The sequence below is a fragment of the Labeo rohita genome, chromosome 3 (genome assembly GCF_022985175.1).
Source record: "Labeo rohita strain BAU-BD-2019 chromosome 3, IGBB_LRoh.1.0, whole genome shotgun sequence".
NCBI classification, from domain to species: Eukaryota; Metazoa; Chordata; class Actinopteri; order Cypriniformes; family Cyprinidae; genus Labeo; species Labeo rohita.
The window spans coordinates 14,803,768-14,825,042 of NC_066871.1; the positions used below are offsets into that span (position 1 = coordinate 14,803,768).

The following is a 21,275-nucleotide window of genomic DNA, read 5'->3' on the forward strand; positions in this document are numbered from 1 at the left end:
ACAATAGCTTTAGATGTGGCTCTGCATTTTCAGCAAGAGGCATCTGACTACCATGTGAATGATTTACAACCAATACATCTTATATAAGACAGAGGTGCAATCAAAGCTCAGACTTTCTTGGCAAGTTCACTCACTACCTCTAAATACTAAACAGCCTCACACACACGCAGAGAGTGACAGACAGTGAGAGCACTGAGGCATAACATCTGTGTGTGGGAACCATTAAATCACCCCGCGCAGCATCTGTGTACCTCTGCATTCAGAAGCCCCTCTAATTTAAACTCAATTAATGGTCCCATGCAGCAGCCACCTGACCCCTGTCGCCCCGCCGCAGACGCATTAGTATTTCCAAACGCGATCGGGGGAGGCAGCGACTTATGGATCTGCCCACTCGCTGCCATACGTGCCGTATGCCATCTAGACAAGTGAACCCACAGAGAGTCGAATGACCTGCATCTCGTCGGCCCCTGAAAATTGAGGGAAAAGCTTTTCGGTGTCCTCTTAAAATCACCTGTCCAAAGTCATTAGCATCAGGGGGCCACATCCACTGTGAACAGCCTTTGCTATTAAAGACACACATGTGACAAGCGGCTTGTCTGAAGACCGCTGTGTTAAACACCGCAGACCTTTTCTCTCTGACACACGCTTTGCTTTTATTCGTGAGAAAGAGTTTTCCCTCTGCTCGCCCATATCTCTGAGTGACTGCTGCACATGGGGATGAAGGGAGAGGGAATGAAGGGGAGAATAATATTCTTTAAAGCAAAAGCTATGGAGCATCACGCTCACACAGCCCATAGTTGTCATTTTTGACTACGACATGCTCTCAAATCTTCACTCTGGGCAAAGCCTGTTCAAAAGACCATAGCTGGACCCCAGCGTGAGATAATGGGAGTCCTGGTGGCTCCTTAACTAAGACTTCTTAACTAGCTTAAGCCCCAAGATGCTTTTATCCATAGCCATTTACAGAACATTTACTATATTACAGTGACAGTCTCTCTAGAGCAGGGGTCTCCAATCTTATTTCATTCAAGAGCTACTTTTAAAAATGAAAGTGGATGAGAGCTACTCATGTTATACAATACTTAAATCTTTTAGACAATTGAACAATTCAAACTGTTATACATGGTATTGATAAAATGTGCTGGAAAAGTTCACACAGAAATAATTTCAACAATTTTTATGTTGAAAACCAACAAATAAAATTTGCAGCACTATGCACTTGTTTTTTTTTTTAGCATAAAAACATTACATAACTTGTTATCTACTGACATGTACTACATATTTTTGATAAACCTCACATTTCTGCCTTTATGTTTTACATTTCAGAATGATAAATTATATATTATCTGCTCCATAAACAGTTCTACATAAGCTAATATGCATTCTAAAAATACATTTGTAAGAAAAATTTGATGCTCAGGAAATATTTCTAATTATTATAATCAATGTTACCATAACTTTTTCAGGATTCTTCGACAGTAAAAATGTCTTTAATGTCTTTTATAGTATCTTCTGCTCACCAAGCCTGCATTTATTTGATCCAAAGTACAGCAAAAACAGTAAAATTTTGAAATATTTTTTACTATTTAAAATGACGGTTTTCTCTTTGAATATATTTTAAATTGTAATTTATTCCTTTGATTTCAAAGCTGAATTTTTTTTAATTTTTCATCATTACTCCAGTCACATACTCCTTCAGAAATCATTCTAATATTCTGATTTGCTGCTCAAAAAACATTTTTGATTATTATGATGATGTTGAAAACAGCTGAGTATAATTTTCAGGTTTCTTTGATGAATAGAAAGTTTAGAAGAACAGCATTTATGTGAAATAGAAATCTTTCATAACATTATAAATGTCTTTAGCATCACAATTTAAAACATTCATGCTAAATAGAAGTATTAATTTCTATAATTTCTTTCCCAAAAAAGTTTTTGTATGTGTATACTGAATAAAATGTTCCACAATGACACACACAAAACTAACCTAAATATAAACTAAATATAAATTATAATTTAGGTCATTGTAGAATAATATTTTAATTGATAGAAAAAAGTATAGTTTTTTATGTAATATACATCTAATTGTATCTAAAACATACTAAAATTATATAATTTATTAAGAGCAAGCTATGCAAATTGGGTTTGTAATATTCTGTAATATTATAAAATAATTTGATCAATTACTGAAGATTATAAATAACCACTGTTGTTTAACCTCACATCCTCATGACCTGGTCCTTGCCATTTTTTTGCATTTCGCATTCATTGTACAGAAAAGAACAGAACTATCCACTGTCCCTTTAATCAGAAACACTTCTCAGCATCAGTGAAAGCTTTAGCATTTTACTGGTGATCATCAAAATCAACACTCACCAGTATGTACTAGCATGGGAGCCTGCTGGTATCAGCTAGACTTTTCATAATGAATCTGTCACTCTCCTCACCTGGCTTTAATCCCTTTTCACCCCTGCCCATCACTCCTTTGTTCCAGCATGAGCAGAGCATGACGGACAGTGTGTGTAAATGAAAGGGTGAGGTTAAGGTGACCGTGTCCAATCTGCACCGACACAGAGAAGGTGCCGGGTGACATACAGGAAGTGAGAGTGAGCGGCGCTGGCAGCAAAGAGACTGTCAGCGTTCAGAGAGCCGCCCTCCCGTGGCTGGCACACGCTGGCCGCCGCTGCCAGTCTTGTAGCGCGCAGGAAACAACAGTCCATCTGCTGCAGATACAGCCAGAGGCGTTCCACCTAGAGCTGGCTGGCATCCCAAGCAACAAATCAACAGTCACTTCTCACCTGCCACCAGACAATTCAACAGCACCAGCAGAGAAATGAAGAGCTCCGTATGGCGGCCCTCCCCTCGTTCTGCTCCAAACCTGAGCTGTAAAGTCACTCTGTTTCGAGGCCCGCGTCCCTCCTCGCATCCCCTGGGTCCGATTCCCTAATCCACCTCAACGCAGTGATCCCTTGCCAGACACTGCTGTCACGCTTAATTTCAGAGCCACAGGCTGTGATGTGTAGAGGGACATGCCATCCAAATCCTACGTCAGACTACCGTGATTCCCAGTGGAGTGAGATCTGGGCAAGGAGGACCAGGGCAGATTCTAGGGAACTGTCTTCAATGACCAGCCTGCCTTCGGCTTTTTAACTACAGGTTCTGGATCTTCAAACGCACATAGTAGCGTCTTTGCTGCTACATAGACAGCTGCCTTTTAAAGCGGTCATTGGATGCCCATTTTCCACAAGTTGATATGATTCGTTAGGGTCTTTATGAGAAGTCTATAACATACTTTGGTTAAAATGTCTCAATGGTAGTGTAAAACAACACACTTTTTACCTTGTCAAAATCAGCCCTTTTCACAGCGAGACATTTTGTTGCATTTGCCTTTAAATGCTAATGAGCTCTGCTCGTCCCGCCCCTCTCTTCTGTGGGGTGAAGAGCCGTAATGTTTACTGAAGCCACATTTAGCCATGAAACTTGCTAACTAGCACATTATTAGGAAAGGCAATTTGCAAAGATGAATAAAAAAAACGCTTCTGCTGTAGGTGAAGCTGGATCACGAATGATTTGCGCAAACATAGACCTATTTATGTAGATCGCCTGATGCATTTACTTCAAAAACGAAAGTAACGTTAACGTTAATTCTCTGCATCTTCAGCGGCTCAGATGTCGGGAGTAAATGACGATTACTATGTTTATTATTACATCCAACAACAAAACACCTCAATCGCTCAATCAGAGACATTCTTGTCTTCCCCTGCACCGGAGTCGACACAATGGTGGACTGTTCACAGCTCACTCAGGGCGGGTCTAAGGTAAAACGGTCGTGTCAGTCAACTATCGTGGGACCGGCCTAGGTTTTTGTGATGCCACACAGACAAGAAGCTGAGAATGGCTTGATTTGATTAAGGGGATATTACTTATAAAGATTTAAAAAATACCACTGGTTGGATTTTTATCATTATAGGGTGGTTGTGTACACACACTGCCAACACACGTTTATGTTCAAACAATATGTAAAAGTGAGTTTTGCATCCAAAGCCCCCTTTAAGGCGCCATTGTAACCGTTGAACAATTTTTTTCTCTTCCAAGCCAGTATTCATCATGCGTTAAGTAATTAATGACAATTTTCCTTTTTTGGACAAAATCGGGGCACAGTGGTATTTCACTGGGGCTCATAAAAGGGTTTACCAATGCCCCTGCCATAGCATGAAAATAATACTACATATTGGCAATAATTTTCAGTTGGGCTGCCCCCTAATAGTCGACTAACCGTTAGTCGATGAAAAGAGGCTTGGTCGACCAAAGTTTTATTAGCCATTTAATTGCAGAAAAAAATAAAATAAATAGGCCTAAATAAAAATTTTTTTTAAATCCACAGGAAGTGGCGAAGTCACACAGTCCCTGACAGATAGATCGTTAACGGATGGTCTTTGTGGTAATATAGTACATTGGGCAGGACATCCAAGCGCTCACCTATCTTTCATTGACCTCAAATATGGCTTATCATCTGAAATACCTTATGTAAGAAAGTAAGTAAGCAACTGTACATTGCAGTGTTAACCTAGAAAAATGAGCGCTATTCTGCTGTGTCACCAGCATAAATCAGAAAAAAGAGCACACGTATCTTAATACATTTGTCTGTTTACTGAAGAACTGCACGATAAAAACATCCATCTCCTTCACTTACATGTATGCATGACAATCCCCAACAACAACTCCCTCTAGTGGTACTTCTTAACTAACAGACTTATAATTGAACACAACATCCTTCCCCAACATAACAATAACATCTTACTACTTCTATCTTACTATCAAGGTTTACGTTACATAGTCCTTTAGCTACATTGGCTTCCTTCTGACACAATGTCTATCAACCCTTTCTGTTGCTGAGGCAGAACTAGGTTGTTCCACTGACCTGAGATCTGTATGCAATGGTGCCAGATGAGACACGTCCCAGGTCAGTCCGTCATTCAGTTCGTAGCTGTAGTTTCCTCTTCTCCTGACAATCTACAAAGGGTCACTGAATTTTGAGGTTTTTTTTATAACCTGTGCCGGTTTTCTCACACGTACACAGTCTCCTTCTTTGAGCTTTGGAATTTTTGCTCTCCGTTTTGTATCCAGGTATTGCTTTCATTTTTAGCTGTTTCTTCTTTACCTTCGTTCTCAGTTTCCTTATAGCCAGGGTTATGTTGCATGGTGTGAGAATTGACCACTTTGTTCTCATCTTTCTTCCGAACAAAAGCTCAAAAGTAGACGTTCCTCTAGTTTCATGAGGAGTAACTCCATTTCCTTCAGGATGGTAAATGGAGGTGCGAATGTGCTTGACATCTCTCTCTTGCAGGAAATGTTTAAACTCTGAAGAGAGAAATTGAGGGCCGTTGTCTGTAACAATCTCCAGTGGATTCCCCTTTTGGCTAAAGGCCGATGTAAGAAAACTCGTAAAAGTTGCTGCTGTCACATTCGATGTGAACGCAACTTCTGGCCATTTCGAGTAATAGTCAATTAATGTAATGGCATATCTGCAGCTAGCAGGACCTATCTCAAAAGGACCCACCACATCCATGCCAAGTTTCGGCCAGGTGCCCGCTGGATACTTAACCGGAGTCAGCGGTGCATGTGTGGTTCTGGCTGTCTTATCGTGAAGAGGGCAGGTGACACAGGTTGCAATGGTGGACTGTACTTGTCCATCTTAGGCCACCAATATAGCCCTCTCAGCCTTTGCTTGGTCCTCACGATTCCTTGATGGCACTTGTGAGCTAGAGTGACCAACCTTGAGCGTAAAAATCGAGTGGATGGTCACAGAAATCAACCTATGTGTTCCCCTCAACACATATGAGTCATGAATTGACAGTTCATCTCTTACCGGAAAATAAAGAATCATGTCATCAGGCAATGTTTTAGCTGTTGCAATTTGTATAGCTTTGTCCAAAGTTAAATCTGCGTCAAGCAATAAACGTGCCCGAATTCGGCTGCTATGCACTTTCTCAACAATTTGATCTCGCAGCATTTCCTCTTCTTTGTCACCAAATGCACATAAAGATACCATATCATGGAGCGCGGCCACATATTGCAAAATGTTTTTGTCATGCCGTTGCTCCCTTTGGCGAAATTTGTGTTGCTCCGCAATAGCATTAACTTTCGGGACAAATTGTGCCCTGAGTGCAGTTAGTGCAGATGCATAAGTCGTACCCGTTTTTGGAAGGGTGTAAACGATTTGCTGGGCTTCTGTTCTAAAACAGTGAAGCAGTATTAGGCCAGTCATCTTCCTCTGCATAATTCGCCATCAGATAGTTTTCAAACATCTGTATCCATGTACTGAACGGAATTGCAGGCTCCCCTGGGCACTGCAAATATATAGGAGGAAGATTAACTGCCATCCTCGTTGGCAATATGCAGTGTCACCAGCATAAATCAGAAAAGAGAGCACACGTATCTTAATACATTCATCTGTTTACTGAACTGCATGACAAAAACATTCATCTCCTTCACTTACATGTATGCATGACAATCCCCTACAACAACTCTCTCTAGTGGTACTTCTTAAGCAACAGACGTATAATTGAACACAACATATTTCTGTGCAGAGTGTGGAAGCTGAACCGCGCGATCACTGCATGACAGATGGAGGTGCCGGTGCGGTCACTTGCTCTTAAAATACGTAATGCTTGGTCATACAGATAATGGTAATACATTGTTCGAACCTGTAAAGACTCTCTGTTTATTTGTGTGCACTCAGAATAACAACAAAACATTGCGCATTTGTAAAATAACGAAGGCAAACAGGACGCGCATGCCCTCTTGGTCTGAACTTGAGCGTGTCAAGAACAAAATTAACAGATATTCTGTGAATACTTACCTTACAATCACAAAAAATATATCTATAAAGAGTGAAAAATCTACCTTAAAATGAACCAAGTCAACTGGAAACGAATATTCTCAGATTATGTAATCCATATGAAACATGCATACAGGCGCATCCACTAGCCTACTGCTAACAAGACAAAGAAAGCACTAGTTTATCATCCTGGATTTTTTTTTCTTCTTACTGTGCTTGTCGCAGTGCATTCTGGGATTGCCTTTAATTTATGCCTCTTACAAAGTTTTGGAAGAGAGCTAATGTCTGCATGAATTTTTGGTCTCCACATGAGACAACACGAGTCTCATTCAGATCATAATTGCCTGAGTTTGTAAATCACAGTTATTTGAATGTCCATCAAGCATGCGGCCGTCATCACGAAGAGGGTCTAAAATCATCCGTCTTTCTGCTCTGCTAATGACACCAGCATGCAAACATCCATCTGCTGCTACACACAGGCAGCCAGCACCACATGAACACTCCCAATCACACACACCTGAACAGTGAGCTAATGTACCTCACTGCTGTTTCACAGTATAAGTAAGCCTGAAAACTGGGAACAGATTTAGAGAATTTCAGCACTGAATCACTTGCTCATCAAAGGATCCTCTGCAGTGAATGGGTGGCATCAGATTGAGAATCCAAACAGCTGTGAAAAACATCACAATAATCTACAAGTAATCCACATGACTCCAGTCCATCAATTAAGGTCTTGTGAAGTGAAAAGCTGTGTGTTTGTAAGAAACACCATCATGAAGTCACATCACAAATCCATCATGAAGGTGTTTTAACTATAAACTGTCGCTAGCAGTCCATAATCCATGATAACGCTTCCTCTTCCTCTGTTCTGCTTTCACTTCAAAATCCATCAACATATTTGTTTAGAACTGTTTTGGATGCACTGGATAAATGCTGGGTTAAACACAACCCAGCGCTGGGTAAAATATGGACAAACCCAGCAACCGGGTTGTTTTGACGCAGCGGTTGGGGTAAATGTTTAACGCAACCTTTTGGGTAATAACCCAAACACTAGATTTGTCCATATTTTACCCAGCGCTGGGTTGTTTTTAACCCAGCATTTTTTTAGAGTGTGGTTTTTGCTTGTAAACAGTGCTTGATCTGTGCATATTTCTCTGCTGATTCAGATGACATGATGTTTTCATCAAGAAAGCATTATTATCATATTTTAGCCAGAAGCAATGGTTTGAAAATGTCTTGATGGATTTTTTAGGGGCTTTCAGCCAGCATGGTTGTTCCTGGAGAACCAATTTTCCTGGTTACATTTGTACCAGCAGCAGGAACAAACGTGAACAACTGGTGAATGGAGGATGCTGTGATCAGAGCTGTTTTCGTTGTGTGTTGTGGGTTTCATGATAATGAAGATGGAATGGAAATGCACAATTTACACAATTCATGATCTCATGACGAAAACGTACCTGTGGAAACTTTTTCGCAAGACGCAAAATACGTACCAATAAGTACATACCACTGCCGTTTCCAATTGAAATGAACACTAGAGATGGTAAAATAGTGAGCACTTGCAATTGTTTTCGTACACACTTATGATTACAGTTTTGTATTCTGGACATAACGTCACATAAAATGTACTATATGTACATTAATCTATTCTGGGAAAAAAACAAACACTCTTTTAGCACCACTCAGAGGACATTTCACATCGAATACTGTAAGTCAAAAAAATGTACATGGCTCTACATATTTTGCGTCTTCCCACGGGTACGTTTTCGTCATGAGATCTGGTTGTGAAAATCTAAGGGGCAGATTTACTAACAGCTTGTGCCAGTGCAAACCGTCTTTTGGCATTAAAATAGTACTGTCAGAATTTACAAAAAATGCACAGTGCATAATTTGCGCTAAAAAGGCGTGGACACAGTTATTTTTGCTCCTGACCTTAATGAATATGCATTTGTAGGAGTTTCCCTTTCAGACACAAAATTTATGGGAGAAGACTATTAGAATCATGCAACGCAATTTACTAACGTTTATGCTCGTCAAATTACTGGTATTTGCACCATTATTTAACGGCCAAAAAAAAAGCATGTCTTAAAGCAGGAGCTAATTTGCGCTGCTCTTGGTAGATTGCACTGGTCATTATGGAAATGATCTGAGTGCATCTGTGTTCTTTATTGTGCGCATTGTCAGTAAATCACACGCAGAATTTTCCCCTCCCATCTAACAAAGACTGTAGAATACCCAAGATACTCGTATAGTTTTGAATGGGGAAAGATGCAACGCTCATTATGGCCGCAAAGCCCCGCTTCCTTAATGAAAGAGCCAATCGTTGACTAGTAAAGTCAGTGCGTCACTGCAGCTGCTGATATAAGTCCCAGTTGCTATAGAAACAGTCAACGTTCTGAGACGTGCACACAGTATTGCATGAGCACTGGCTGATCTCACCTGAAAATAAGCTTTTTTTTAACGCTATTGGAGCATAAGGAACGAAATTTATGAGGCAGTTTGTTGTCAGATTTCATTGGTGGTTTCAAATATGAAATTTAATCGTAAGCTTGGTGAACAGTTTTGGAGAATTTGATGTTTCCTCACTCAAATAGATAGGAGCTTCACTTGCCTGCCCGTGAGGCGTTTCAAGAATGGCCTCGTCAAAATGACTTGCCTTAAAGGGACTTATAACGCTAATTTGCCCTGTTTAGTAAATCTGGCCCTAAATCTTCTATGACAACTTGCAGCGTTACATATCATCGAGGCTGAGAAAAGAACACAACGATGCAGACAATAGGTAAATGTTGTTATCACTGTTTTCCATGTTCGTGTAGTAAATATTTTTACAAGGCTTTTTAAAATGCTGGGAAGCCGGTGTTTCATATGCATTTGGCCAATCAGCATACACTTACATCACTGGTAGTTCCCATAGAACTATTTTAGAACCCTACTTTGAAGTAGGAGCTAATTTTGCTCCTTCCAAATGAAGTTCCTAGAACTAAATACGTTCCTAGTTCCTGCAGTGCGAACACCAAAAAGCAGATGCCTTCGCCAATAGTTCTAGGAGCTTTGGAAAGGTTCTTCCTTTTGCTTCACAAGGTGCTAACTGATGGACTGGAGAGTCGTGTGGATTACTGTTGTTTATTAAGATTCCAAACATGTTTTTATGAGCTGTTTGCACTCTCATTCTGACGGCACCCATTCACTGCAGAGGATCCACAGATGAGCAAGTGATGTAATGCGATTTCTGCAAAACAGTTCAGAAGAAGAAACAAACTCATCTACATCTTGGATGGCCTATAGTAATACAGTAAAATTTTATACGGTAGCACTGTGTTACAACTCGTTATGAGGCAAAAAAATTGCAATTTACAATTGCTCAACCAATGGTGATTTTGGAAGTTAGACTATCTGTTTGCTTGTCCAATGCACAAGGTATGGGGAAGTGTCAAGAAAACCTGTTTGAAAACCATATTTCTGTTTGGTGACACTTGAGTCAAAGAAAATTCCACACTTTGGCTCTGCCATTTTAGCTAAAACTAACACATTCAATTCAAGTGCTATGTAAAACATTTTTTTAGAGTTTATGGTGAAGATGAAGGTAATGGCAGCAATGAACTCTGTTTTCTAAAATCAACAGGACAATCTGTTCTCAATGAGTGCCCCGAGACCTCAATGCCAGGGAGGCACTGCAGGAAGGCGATCATGTTTAACAGGCCAGTCTGAGTCCGAGCGGGAGGTCAGGAGGGTTGATGTGGAGGGAAGCACTATGCAGCACTGCCTGGGCAATGCCTGCTCCATCTGACAGCTTGCACACACACACAGAGACGCAAGAGAAGCTGTACTCATTAAGGATCTGACTGAGGCTGACAAACGCGCCTCAGCTCGGTCGGAGCCCTGGCGCACACACCGCTAACAAAGCTAAGATGCTACTGTGCCTCTTGCTGTGGTGTGTAAGGAGGACATACAGACTCCTCATTACACCCTACTGCTTTTCACAGCCCTCAAAGTTTAACTTGTCATCTTTGTGCTACAGTACAGCAGAATTTGACTACTTTGACACTGTCTTCGAAAACTGCATGTCCAGTTGGCCAGTTTGAGCTTGAGCTGTTACAGGTCGCTTAATGTGATTTACACAAGTAAGACATTTTCTTGGAACAACATCCTTCGCTGGAACTGAGAAAACATTCCTATTAACCAATCACAGCCCTCTGAAATTAGGGTTAGGTTTCTAGACAGCAGGGTTGGGTGAAATTTAGAATTTAACAAAAAATAATTAGAGATTCAGAATTAAATTAAGCCCCACATGGGGTTGAAATGGAATTTGAATTTGAATAATTCAGTTCAAATAGATTAACTAATGAGTTTGAATCAAGGAGTGAATGTGAGTAAGAAAGAGAGAGAATGTGTGTGTGCGTGTTAGAGGTGAGGTGAACGGCCGGACTTACGGCTTTTGGTTTAAATGGTGGCTGAACTTCCTTGTTCTCCAGCTTCTCCCAATCCATGTAACGGAAAAAGCCATGTTCCCTGATGTCTCGCTCGCCCTCAGGACCGCAGCCCAGACGCTTACCTGGGTGTTTGGTCATTAGCTGAAAAGGAAAGGACAACCTAAAGGTGAGAGGACCAAAATAATAATAAAATTAAATGCATAATCAAGTTCATCAGAATTAATAGCATATAATCTTCATTTTCTGACAAAAGACTTTTTTTTACATGTACATTGCAGGATGAGCCAGTAGTCGTTGAGTCATTAATATATTTAATACTTCCTCCGCACACCCATCTCTCTCCCTTTTTCCCCTTCACCGACAGCTGTTTTATTCCCCAGCAGAACATGCTATGTTGAATATAACAAAATCGTTTGGCTATTTTATTCCAGTGAGTGACTTTAGCGTGTGTAGGAGAGATTAGGCAAGGGGAAAAGCTCAACAACTTGCCGCTTTTTCTTCAGCGCCTCAGTGCGCATGAAAAATTGATGGCAGCAGGGAAAGTCTTTCCAGGCTCTTGTAAGGCATAGGTGGAGGTGGGGGGGGGGGATAGGGGGTGAAGGTCTCTGCTGACTGGTAGAGCCTTAACCCTCGCTGGATCAGGAAGGGACTGGGCCGGGGCTGGTCTGGCTGGGTTGGATCAATCCCTGACCCTCCATGCCTTCTGGACTCATGGCGCTTGCTGAGAGCCGTGTGCTCCACTGCCCTCTGAAGCTTTGTCATCATTGTCATCATTAATGTATACAGCAGAGGCCAGGACACGCTCACTCGCTGTGTGGCAGCTGGGCCATGCAGCCACAGAGACACAGCTGGCTAATTCTCTCTCTCCATTCATCCATCCATCCAAATCTATCTGTCCAAAAAACACATCCAATTATCCAATATCTAGAAAACATCTATCTACCTACCTATCTATCATCCATCTATCAATCTATCTATCTATATCAATGCCTAATTATCTATCTATCTATCTATCTATCTATCTATATATCGATGCCTAATTATCTATCTTCCATCCATCTATCTACCTATCTGTCCGTCCATCTGTCCATCCATCCATCCATCCATCTTCCATCCATCCGTCCGTCCGTCCGTCCGTCTGTCCATCCATCCATCTATCTACCTACCTATCTATCATCCATCTATCAATCTATCAATCTATCTATCTATATCAATGCCTAATTATCTGTCTATCTATCTATCTATCTATCTATCTATCTCTGTCTATCTATCTGTCTATATCGATGCCTAATTATCTATCTTCCATCCATCTATCCATCCGTCTATCTACCTATCTGTCCGTCCGTCCATCCATCCATCCATCCATCTTCCGTCTGTCCATCCATCTATCTATCTATCTATCTATATCAATGCCTAATTATCTATCTTCCATCCATCCATCTACCTATCTGTCCGTCCGTCCGTCCATCCATCCATCCATCCATCTGTCTATCTATTTGTCTGTATTGATGCCTAATTATCTATCTTCCATCCATCTATCCATCCATCTATCTACCTATCTATCTGTCCGTCCGTTCGTCAGTCTATCCATCCATCCATCCATCCATCCATCCATTCATCTATACCTGCACACCTACCCATCCATCCCATCTAATTATTTTTCTTCCTTCTGTCCATCCATCCATCCATCCATCCATCCATCCATCCATCCATCCATCATTTTCAGCTAGTTTTAGTTTCTGTACAGCTGACTGCTCATATTTCACAGCTGTCCTGCTCTGAACGACAGAGCTGCAGTGTAATCTGACAGCGTGATTCAGGAGAGGCTCTAGAGGCCGAATGGAGCCAAAAACACAAGTGACCTGCAGCATCGGAGTCAAGTCAATTGCTTTATCTCTCCCTCCTGGCCCTCTTCAGCCCACTACACACAAGTGTGGCAGGAGTGCTCTTCAGAGAATTCAGCACTGATGTTCTTAAACTTTAACTCCAAGTTAGTGACGGTGACTCGGTTGGTCACATGAAAGACAGACAGCCATAGACACCTATGGGAATTTATGCCTCATCACTGTCCTGTCAAACGAACCTAAGATGGTTCATGACCGCAGGTCCAATTTTAAAACAAACGTTTACTAAATTCCCATGGCTATTCAAGTCTTTCATGGTGACTGGATAAGAACTCATATTGGATATTGATTTTGTTGGCACGTTAATCTGCACAGAAAATGTTTTTAAAAAGTTTTTTTTTTTTTTTTTTAGCTAATTTGCAAACAACTATCCCAAAACTTACGATTTTACTTATTTTTAATGTTTTAACATCTGGAAGTCATTTTTCTTTTTTTGGGAATGTGAATGATGTAATGGCACGCTCCAGTAGCATCTTCTACTTCATGAGGCAAAATCAATAAACAGCAAAAATAAAAGACAAAAGATCTGTCTCCTCTTTTAAATTTGCTACATTCCAGCAGTATCAAAAAGAGGCATTAAACTGAGCATGCACCATGTTCTACACTCAGATGGCTTGACAGATGGCTCTAGATACCATTGTACTGTTAGTGTATGGTGACAAGCGCTTATACAAATACAGCATATGCAAAGAGAAAGAGGAACGGAGACGGAGAGAGCAAGTGAGCGAGAGTCTGCGTGCGAGCTCTAGATTGGCCTTAGTCATGGCGTATCAGCCCGTATCAGGCTTGCGTCCCAAGCCTCTCTCAGCGGTGTGCTGGGCTGTGTTCCATATCAAAGAACCACAGCATCCCACTTTAATCCTCCCATATCAGAGCTGTACACTCCATCAACACTGATAATACTCTTCAATTAGCACTCAGAGCACCGCAGTCGCACATATCTGCTGTTACTGCTGCTGCATGAGCGCTTCCTGCAGTACGCCATCCTCTGCTTCTGTCAGCTTCATTAAACGAGTCCTTAAACGCATCCGGCAGGTTTTTCATTATTTTTTTGTACGGAATTAATGCAATATAATTTAACTACTTTATAACCCTCAGACGCTGTGTTTCAAAACACAGTGAGCTGTCTATCTACATTTGCCAAAATGTGTGGTGATGGTACCATACCGTAATTATGGTCTGAGATAGTGCTTTACATGCATACACTAACAGACACTTTTATACAGAATGTATCCTTGTATCGCTTGCAAACAAATAGATTTTTATCAGTGAACTACCTGGAATTTAACTTACGGCTATGCCATTCTCTACTGTTTTTTTTTTTTTTTTTATTATTATTATTTTTTTTTAAAGAAATGAATGCTTTAATTAATCAAGGATGAATTAAATTGATCAAAAGTGACAGTACACATATTATGTTGTCTATATTATGATATAACCTTACAAAAGATTTCAAATAAATGCTGTTCTTTTGAACTTTCTCAAAGAATGCTGATAAAATTGTCAGAAATTTTAAGAAGCACAAACTGTTTTCAACATTGATAATAATAAGAAATGTGTCTTATTAAAATCAGGGCTGTCAAATGATCGCATACAAAATAAAAGTTTGAGTTAGTCTAATATATTTGTGTGTAATTATTATGTATATATAATAACACACAAATTTATGTATACATTTAAGAGAAATATGTGATTTATGTACAAAATATATTTATTTTTATATAATATAAATTCTATGAAAATTCTAATAAATATTAGGCAAACTCAAACTTTTATTTTGTATGCAATTATTCGTGATTCATCGTTTGACAGCCCTAATTAAAATAAAAAGTAGTTATTTTATAAAAGAAATTGTTGAACAAAGTTGGTATTTTTATTTTCTTTGCACACAAAAACTATTCTCGTAGCTTCTTAAAATTAAGATTGAACCACTGATGTCACACAGACTAATTTACTAATGTCCTTTCTACCTTTCTGTGCATTGAACTCGGTAGTTGCGTTGCTGTCTACGCAAAGCTCTTAGATTTCATCAAAAATATCTTTATTCTTTATTCAATTTTCATTTTTGGGTGAACTATCCTTAATAAGTATAAGAGACTTCCTTAAAAACATTAAAACATTCTTACCGACCCCAGACTTTATAGTGTATAACATGGTAATAAACAATCACCAAATTCATTTACCATGATATTTACATATTATTTAAGACTATCATAGTATTAGCAATGTACCTTGTCTGAAAACAATGGTGCATTTTTGTAAACAGCATTTTTAGGCATTACAAATACATCTATAATTCTGTCTACATTTTGAGACAGGCATGAAATTATTGTGCATCAATATATACATCACGTCTTGCAGAGAGAGTTTAATACACTCACTGTGCTGTTCTCTGCAATCTGTCGATGTAAGTGGCACAAATGAATATTCCCTCAGCTGATGTTCTGAGCATAAAAGCCTATATCCCCTCAAACTAAAACCCAGCCTCTACAGAAATGAAGGGGAGGATTTTCTTTTGCTTTTTTATGGCAGAATAGGGCATCAACATTTTGATTACGACAGGTTCAATTTATCCATCTGTCCTCTGAAAGTCACAAGGCCAGACTAAATTAGTCATTCAATTACTGCGCTGGAAGAATGATTGCTCCGCTTGGTTAAGGGAAATACCTCATTTATATTGCATGGCTCCATTGTAGCTTTCTCGGCAGGGCGGGCGGCAGTGCCCTGCGCCTAAAGCCGCGCTTGTCCAAACTTACAGGATTTTCCAATCTGTCTTAAATGTCAAGGATTCATTTAGTATTCCTGCTCTATTTTAGGAGATTGTTGGGGAGAGAGGCCTCTAGGATCTGACACACTTGCTGCACTGCAGAATTAAGCTATTAGAGAAGTTCAGCAACCACTTACAGCAGATCCTATGAAGGAGAGAGGGAGACCCAACTCATCAAGACAATGAGCTCTGCAGACAAACTCAGGAGAAGGCAGAGAAGGATAAGCCAAGGAAGAAAAATCGACAAACAGAAAGGACGAGGGTTATACGGAGCATCTATGTGGGAAAATTGAAAGGATGGAGAAAAGAGAGGCAGAAGGAGGGAACGGAGGGAGGAGATGAGGGGTCTTTTGTTTATCAGGCTTTACCCAGCAGCATGCTGCATTTTCATGAAGCCAGTCAAAGACGGGCAGCATTCAGATTCTGAACGCAGAGGGTTGATTCATTATTTAATGTTCACATTAGCATGAATGTATTAGCGCGCAGGTCCCTCTGGAGACACCTGCTCTCACATCTCTCTTTCCACTTTATATTCCAGAACTTGTTGTCCTCAAGGTACCAAAGATTTCCATTGTCCTAACGCAAACAAACTGGGTCATGTTGGGTAGAAGATCAGCAAAGCCCAGGGAAAATCTACTTTGGTGAATCGCATGTCACATTTTCGCCCCAAAATGGAAACAAGTAAAATAAAATTATGCTTTGCATAAAATTTCTATGCATTTTGACTTTATTTTCACACCAATTCAGCATTTTTACTGTCATTTTTCATTACTCTAGTCATCCTATGTAATACTGGTAATTGCACATGTAACTTTGTGTTGCTTTAGCATAAATTTAGGCAGCGCAACAATTACTATCATGATGTATAAACATTTAATATTTTTATATTATGTAAACTTGGGTGATAAAACAATTAACAATGCAATCTATTTTTTATTTTATTTTATTTTATTTATTTATTTATTTATGTTTTTGCATCATGTTAATGCAAACAGTGAAACTGAAAATAATGGCAAAATTCAAAATGCAAATAAATCCCCCCCAAAAATGTTAAAAATATAAATATATAAGACTGAAAAAATAAATGTTCGACATTTAAAATAATAATGCAATGCAATATCGATATATTTAATTGCTAATATTATTATTCATTATATTATTATTAAGGCTGGGGATTGACACAAAATTTCACTATTCGATTCAATTCTGATTCACAAGCTTGGGATTCGATTCGATATAACAGTACTTGCCAAATTTTCTTAAGGAAAAAAAAACCCATAATGCTGTAAAATATAATATTACTATAATACTGAACATTAAAATGAACTGATTTGTATACAAATGCTTAAATTACACTCAATGAAGTGTTTATAATAATAAAGTTAGAATTACATCATTACATTTCTACTCCAATTCATTTTTTGAAATGTAAACATTTAAATGGTGGCCATCATAAAAACTTGACAGATTTATTCAAACATAAACTAAACACTAAAGAACAGTAAAAATTATAATTAATATGTCATATGGTGCATATACTTAGCAAAATGCTCCTATCTAGAGTTTATTTTTCTAGCTGACTAATGAGTTTTTGGTCACAAAACATGTTTTTTTTCTGAGGTAAATGTGACGTTACGTGACATTGTTTACAAGCTGTTAGACTGAAGTCTTCGTGCGGTTGAAACACTCATTGAGCGATATATGAGATAAAAACGGATTTCAGTAAGTTGTACTCTTTCTTTTAACATACCTTAAGATGTTCATTCATTTTTATTTTGTGCTGAAACTGGTTAAAGCCGAGGAGATGATCATTTCAAGTGCGCTTTACGCTACCGATTTTTTGAAACTGTGGCACTACACCGATCTGTCACTCCACATTAAACAGCACCAGAACGGCATTTATTGTTTGAATGCTTTAATAAAATGGACAGAATTTGAAATCTGAGACTTTAGTGCTACAATGTTCGGTTCATTTACTGAAAACAGGCTAATCGATTTTTGGGGGGGATTTAAGAATCAATATTGTTTCGTAAAAATGAGAATCGATTAAAATCGAGAAATTAGTATTTTTTATCCACCCCTTATTATTACTGCATTAGTGTTAAATGCATTAAATGTTTCATTTTTCTTTTTGGGTGGAGTGAAGTATGGCCCAAACATTTTGACAGGTGAGATTCACCCAAATAACAGATGTGTCATGTCCCAGCTATCATAAGAATGTACCCACGCACAAGCCTTTCTTTCATTCTTCTACAAAACTCTTTTCTCCTTTTCTCAGCAGCCATATGCTCCACTCTGCACCGCAGTGACAAGGAGAAAGAACAGAAACATGTAAAGAATAAGCAAACAGGAGACAGCTTTTTAGGGAATACGTTATACTATAGACTAAGATGCCCCTGACATTCTGCGGCTTTTGTCTGGTTTTGTTGGGGCTTTATCTTAAAAAAAAAAAACAATAAAAAAGCCAGCAACTAACAGAGCTGAGCTCCTGGGTCCCTGCACACAGCCAAGAGTCATTGGCATTCCCACTAAGTGCTGTCTAAGGCCGTATGTTTGTGTACTTTTAACTGCAGGAGAGAAGATCTCTCAAATAAAGAATTAGATCATGTGTACTCGCTGCTTCACCTGCCAGCGCTCGAGTCTGGAGCAGCACTGGCCTCCTAATAACAAAAAGAGAGTGAATCAAAGATAGCGACGGACAGACAGACAGAACTGGCGATTTTTGAGAGGGCCGTGATGCGCATATTGATGGAATAGGTCAGAGGCTGTGGTATTTTTCAAGGCTGCTGAGAGCAAACCACGATGACCACTGCTGCTATGAATAAGCGATACATAATGCATCACATGAGGTCATATAATACCTGGACTTTCATTCAAAGCCACTTACAGTACGTGAACTGCCGAGACAGTCACCTTGAAACAACTTGAGTACTTTCTCAGGGACACAGTGATGAGATCCACTGTATCTGCACCTTTCCGGGCCATTAGTCACACTAAACTGAATTTGATACTTTGGGTTACCTCAGGACAAGGGGACAAGGTGTGACTTGTTAGCATGACCCTGCTGGCAGGTGCTGTAACTACACCATTCTGCTGCATCTCTCTCCATTGACGATCATTTAAAAGAAGGCATGTATGCTGATAAAATAAATTAATACAAATCCTAATAGTAATAAGAACATCATTTAAATAATTTGCACTAAAGTTTATGTTATTTTTCAGCATCAGTCTTCAGTGTCACATGAAATCATTCTAATATGTTGATTTGCTGCTCAGGAAACTATTATTATCAATGTTGAAAACACTTGTGCATTATTTTGGAAACCATGATACATTTTGTTTTCAAGTTCAACAGCATTTACTTGAAATAGAAATATTTTGTAATATTATACATGTCTGTAATCTCACTTTACTGTCATTAATGCGTCCTTGTTGAAATCAAATTAGAAAAAAACAAATCTTACTGCTCCATTGTGAACTGATGTGAATACCACCACTACTAACAATAATAATCACATTGTGTTGGACATGTCCTGTCGATGTGGGACAGGATGTTGGATACTGTTTCAGGAATGTGATGTGTACTGGCAGCTCACCCCTTTGCAGATGGCCACAGCTTCCTTGGACATGGATTTGGGATAGGACACATGGTGCTCCATAATGGACTGAAACAGTTCATCCTCATCCTCACCATCAAATGGGGGCTTTGGAAAGAAACAGAAAGAGAGAAGAAACAGTGAAGATGAGAGAGCGATGCGGTTTACTATAAATGGTCAACAATAATAGCTCGTTTGCTTGCAATTTTCCCATTTGTGTACCTTTGAAGGGGTCATGAACTGAGAAATCTAAATTCCCTTGATATTTTGGCATATGAGTTCACTGCACTATAAAAACATCTAGTTTCAGAACTAAAGATGTAACGATTCCTCGATTCCATTTGAATATTCGATTTTTAAAAAATCCTTGATTGCATTTTGTGTTGAGTAATTAGCAAAATACCGGAAGTGGCACATTCCACATGTTAAACCCATTTAAAAATCATAGTAAAGCATAACGCTATTAAGAATTCACAAACGCTACAATTCAATTAAATAAATATAAGTGATGCAGGTTTAATATATTAATATACATGCATGTAGGTTAAGGATGTGCGGAGCATCTCAAACTCCATCTCTGCATGTTGTTGTGAGTTTGGGTTTATTATAACGCGCATCTAGGAACACAACCTGCGCTATTTAATCAGATTTGTAAGATAAATCATTTATAAACCTACGCAAACACAGGAAATTACAACTTTTTATTTCAAAATAAAATTTTACACCCTCACCCACATATTCAAGAAATTACAGTGCTGTAGCTCTTCTATCATAAAGAAATGGTTCAATATTAAAGATCAAGTGGCCATTTGAATTACATGTTGCTGAGTCAATATTAAACACAGATTAGATCACACTATAAAGTGGAAAAAACAATCGTGAGATCATTGGCGCCCTCTACAGGCATTTTATATAATGCGTAATGTACATTAGTTCTATTGTTTATAATACATTATGTATTTTAACAGTTTTGTTCAATAAAACCACATGATCACTTGCTTTTGACACCTTATTTGAACTAATAATCATTACTACCTAATTGCTATTATATATGTATTTTAAATGATTTTAAAGGCTATTGGTTACTTCAGAATAATCGACAGACTACTCGTTTACCAAAATAATTGTTAGTGACAGCCCTATTCAGAACTCAAAAGTTTCTCGTTAGTCTAAAGATTATATTGAAGCCAATCTGCCAAAACGACAGGTTGCGGAATGTGTCACTTTATGATGTAATAGTGTGGATAAGCACCGCCTCCACAGAAGAAGATCAACACCTGCTTCTACATCACTACCTGTTTAGCTCCGCCCACCGATTCACACATGTAGTGTAAATAACGAGAGGCGAATTAAGGTCTATGCAGATACCAAATGAAAAAGATTCTGTGCAGTGCCAAGTTGTGGAAAAACACAGTCTTTGGCATTGTCTTCCTTCTGATCCCAACTTTAGGAAAGATTTTTTTAATAAAGTTCCAGACTGCGTCAGTAAGAAGTTGTTCTTTTTTTCACTTAATTTTACAGCAGATTTGTTTATAAACAAAGCAGAATTCGACACATGACGGCCACAAACCGCGCCGGCGCGTTTTTCGACCCCAGGGGGTTAAGAAAGATTGAAACTAAAAGACAATGATGTGTAACTATATTGGATCCGACAGTAATGTCGCACCACACAGGTTTGTTTTTATTACGTGGCCACTATTGCTTTGTCCCATTACAGATCGTTTGATATGTACTGAG

At 39.1% G+C, this 21,275-nt stretch overlaps 1 protein-coding gene across 2 annotated transcripts in view; it reads right to left on the bottom strand.

The window, feature by feature from the left end:
- The window catches only part of prkcbb (protein kinase C, beta b), a 158,612-nt gene that overhangs the window by 18,796 nt on the left and 118,541 nt on the right, over window positions 1-21,275 (bottom strand). For both annotated transcript variants that reach the window (XM_051102886.1, XM_051102880.1), the window contains exons 15-16: window positions 19,539-19,646; window positions 11,272-11,412 (exon numbers count right to left, since the gene is read on the bottom strand). In XM_051102886.1, the coding sequence (XP_050958843.1) occupies window positions 11,272-11,412; window positions 19,539-19,646 (249 nt within the window). The remainder of the gene's footprint in view (window positions 1-11,271; window positions 11,413-19,538; window positions 19,647-21,275) is intronic.